The 3,640-nt window shown below is 37.6% G+C and overlaps 1 protein-coding gene across 1 annotated transcript; it reads left to right on the top strand.

The window, feature by feature from the left end:
- Positions 1-297: 297 nt before the first annotated feature.
- LOC136065625 (uncharacterized) lies at positions 298-3,623 on the top strand. Its single transcript, XM_065769110.1, has 2 exons — positions 298-437; positions 2,564-3,623. The coding sequence occupies exons 1-2, from the start codon at positions 298-300 to the stop codon at positions 3,621-3,623; spliced, it is 1,200 nt and encodes a 399-aa protein (XP_065625182.1).
- The last annotated feature ends 17 nt before the right edge of the window (positions 3,624-3,640 follow it).

Here is a 3,640-nt window from a genome sequence, read left to right as displayed (position 1 = left end):
ATGAGTACTAAAGGATGACTCTACAATGACATACGTACAAACAAGTACTATCATAAACCTACTGGTTCATTTTAACACATATATAGAAGCAAGGCAGGCTCCAACACACTCGAGAAACGCTTCAAGAAGCCATGCAAACATACAGCCATCCTAAAATGGGAGAAGGAGAGTGAATGCTTGAATGGTCTCGGGCCGCAGCATTTCAAGGACTACTAGTTCAGTTTGATGGGGGTGGGGAGAAGAAGGGAATTGTTGGAATTGTAGGAATTGACGGGATTGTTGTAGGGATGGTGGGCAATGGAGTGGCAGGCAAAGGAGGAAGAGTTGTTGGCAAAGATGGATTTGGTAAGGAGGGGATTTGGGTGCTTGGCAATGGTGGCAACGTGGACTTTGGCAGAGTTGGTTGAGTTGGCAGTGACGGCAATGGTGGCAGTGTGGTAGTTGGTAGTGGTGGCAATGTGGCTTGAGGCAGTGTTGGCACTGAGGGCAATGGAGGCAATGTTGGCAGAGACGGAGCTGCAGGCGTTTGCAATAGTTGACGAGCAGCCAAACTTATATTAATGCTTGACAAAAACAACGTTACAATTAAAGCCAAAATGAAAAAATGCTTGCAACTAGCCATTGTTCGATTGGATCAGAGAGACCTAGCTTGTCTTTTCTGAATATATATCGGGAACTTCTACTTCTGTTATGAGTTGAAAGCATGAAATTCTAATTGGCATTTATAGAGTGGAACGTTGAAGGGTTCCAAGTGTTTGATGAGATGTAGTTGGGAATGCATGGGAGAAGCTCGGGTTAGTTCACCTTCTCAACAAGACTTGAAGCTTGTTCAAATTCCAACCTACCCAGCTAGAATCTAGATATATAGCTTAACAAAAAAGAACTGTTATGGTTGTAGAAACCAATCTTAAGAGGTAATATATATGACTCATCACCATTCGACACGCCAGTATAAGGCAAAAATATAAATAAATAAAATCTACATGCATGCCAGCAGGGTATGGGCTAATCAAGTAATCAGCTTTGTCCTGCATGCAACACCTGATGAGAAATGAGAATTAACTATCTGATGGACTTCCTTTTTCTTTTCTTTTTTTCCTTTTATTTATTTATTTATTTTTTTGTCCAAACCTACAGTGATGGATTTCAAACTTATAAGCGTATGCTTTTGTTATATCATTTTTCAAAACTAAAGCGGCATGAAGCCAATCTAAACTGCGCAGATTTCCCAATCGACCAAACCCCACATCGTAATGCCTTTTACCGATTTGCTATCACAATATTAAGAAATTCCAATCTGTCTCACCCTGAAACAGGGATATAGCCATGCTTGGACTTGGGCCTCCCCTTAACAATATTACCGATTTTTTTCATGGCCATAAAAAAATTTATAGAACTAAAATAAAAATAAAAGTAACAAGCTCAAAAAAGTTAGCCTAACAACAAAAATTATTAATAGCAAAGTTAAAAAAAATTAAGACCAATCAACTAATTTTACTTAAAACAAACAATGTGGTCCTTTAAAAATTTTAAACAAAATAATTTTTCCCTTATCCAGCCATAGACACATGCCAAATTTTGATGCATGCCAATTGCCAAATAATGATCTTGTGTCTTTTCTTTTATTGACAGATTGTTAAATGGATGTTTATTTGAAATTTTATAACGATTTTTTTAATTTATATACTTTTTCCTCCTGACTCCAAATCCTAATTCTATCCCTACCCTAAAAACCATCCTGTATTGACATCAAAAAATAAATGAATGGTACAAAATATATTTGTATTCAAGGGTAAAGGAGCTGCAAGTTGTATTGACTATTGAGTATTTATACAATACTCTACAAGTACAATAATGTCATACTTTCTCGTCACATAATAATTAATCTCTCTAATTCATAGTGATATCTACTATTAATATGGGAGGAGAATATATTATTATTGCACTCCCAAAGTTTTGTATAGTTTTACATCTTTAATTACTCTCACATGCACTTGGAATCTTCGTACGTGGGTCTCATAAATAAGTAAAAACAATGCTGCATAAACCTACGCTTTGGTCTAAAAGACACAGATTAATATTTCTTTGCTATGAATCAAATTAAAATCCTTTACGATGCTTTTAGGATGATTACCAAAAAAAGTACTACCAAAAAAATTGGAAAATATTATGGTATTATTTTCTTATATAGTTTTAGTAGTATTACATTGGTTTCATCATTTTGTAAAAGGGATTCTCAAAAATAAAAAATTGTAAATGGAATTACAATATTTTAGAGTTAATTATTCGGATGATTACTCTATTTAGAATTATTAAAATACTATATATCGATTTGTAATACTATATATCGATTATTTGTGAAATAAGTGAATTGTATTTTACATTGTCAAAAGTATTTAATGAATGGGTTCAATTCAAGTGGATTCTAATAGTAATGGCATCTGTTATGGTGCTCCATGCATGTGGTATTATGGTTCAAACTTGGACCCACCATCCCCCTCTACCTACTAAAAAAAAGTTTTTAAATTACATTGACTAACTTCATTTTGGTATCTTTTTATAGTGAAAATGGAGTCTACACAGTCAAGTCGGGTTATCGATTTCTGCAGACAGAATTTCAGAATCAACAACCGGGTCAATCTAATCCTTTGATGCTCAAGCCACTGTGGAAAGGGATATGGAGTCTCAAAGTGCCAAGCAAAGTGAAGAATTTAGTTTGGAGAGCTGTCAAAAACTCACTTCCCACGAAGCAGAACCTAGTTAGAAGAAAGGTATTAACTGATGACTGCTGTGACCAGTGTAAAATGCAAAAAGAAGACACCTTTCATGCTCTCTACCTCTGTCCGAAACTGGAGGAAATTTGGCTCTCAAAGCAAGCTTGGAACCAGTGCAGTCTACGGCAAGTGACAAGTTTTGTTGATCTCATGGGCCACATTTTGGCAGAGAACAGAGACCCGGACCTGTTTGCTATGGTTGTTTGGGCTATATGGAAGAGAAGGAACGATATAAGGGTAGGGAAAAGAGGAGAAAATCTCCCAAATCTGGTGCAGCAAGCTCAAACCAGATTACAGAATTTCTTGCTGCATAATTCTGCAACAACGACATCTACAGGTCAGCCCCCAACACAATGGCAGCCCCCAGCGCACCAACAGTACAAGATTAACTTTGACGGGGCACTTTTCAAGGATGAAAACCAGGCGGGTTTAGGGGTGGTGATTAGAGATAGCAAGGGACAGGTGATGGTCTCCTTGGCACAACGAATCCCACTTCCTAGTACAGCCATTGAAGTTGAGGCCTTGGCAGCTCGGCGGGCTTTGGAGTTGGCATTGGAAACTGGCCTCAATAAGGGAGTTTTGGAGGGCGATTCACTGATCCTCATGAACGCTTTGAAGTCAAACTCCCACAGCCTTGCACAGTTTGGTCATATTGTCAATGATATACATTACCTAGCCTCTCAGTTCCCCATGATTTCTTTTTCTCATGTAAGGAGGCATTGTAATAGTGTAGCTCACTCCATTGCGAGACGGGCACTTTCTTTTTCTTCATTACAAGTCTGGATGGAAGATGTACCACCAGAGATTGCAGATGTACTTCAGGCTGATTTAATAGCCTTAGTTGAATAAAAGTCTTATGATGTGGA

Source organism: Quercus suber, unplaced genomic scaffold (genome assembly GCF_002906115.3).
Source record: "Quercus suber isolate HL8 unplaced genomic scaffold, Cork oak 2.0 scaffold_1056, whole genome shotgun sequence".
In the NCBI taxonomy this organism is placed as follows: Eukaryota; Viridiplantae; Streptophyta; class Magnoliopsida; order Fagales; family Fagaceae; genus Quercus; species Quercus suber.
Note: the sequence above shows the minus strand (reverse complement) of the source record. Positions and strands in the feature narration are given on the sequence as shown.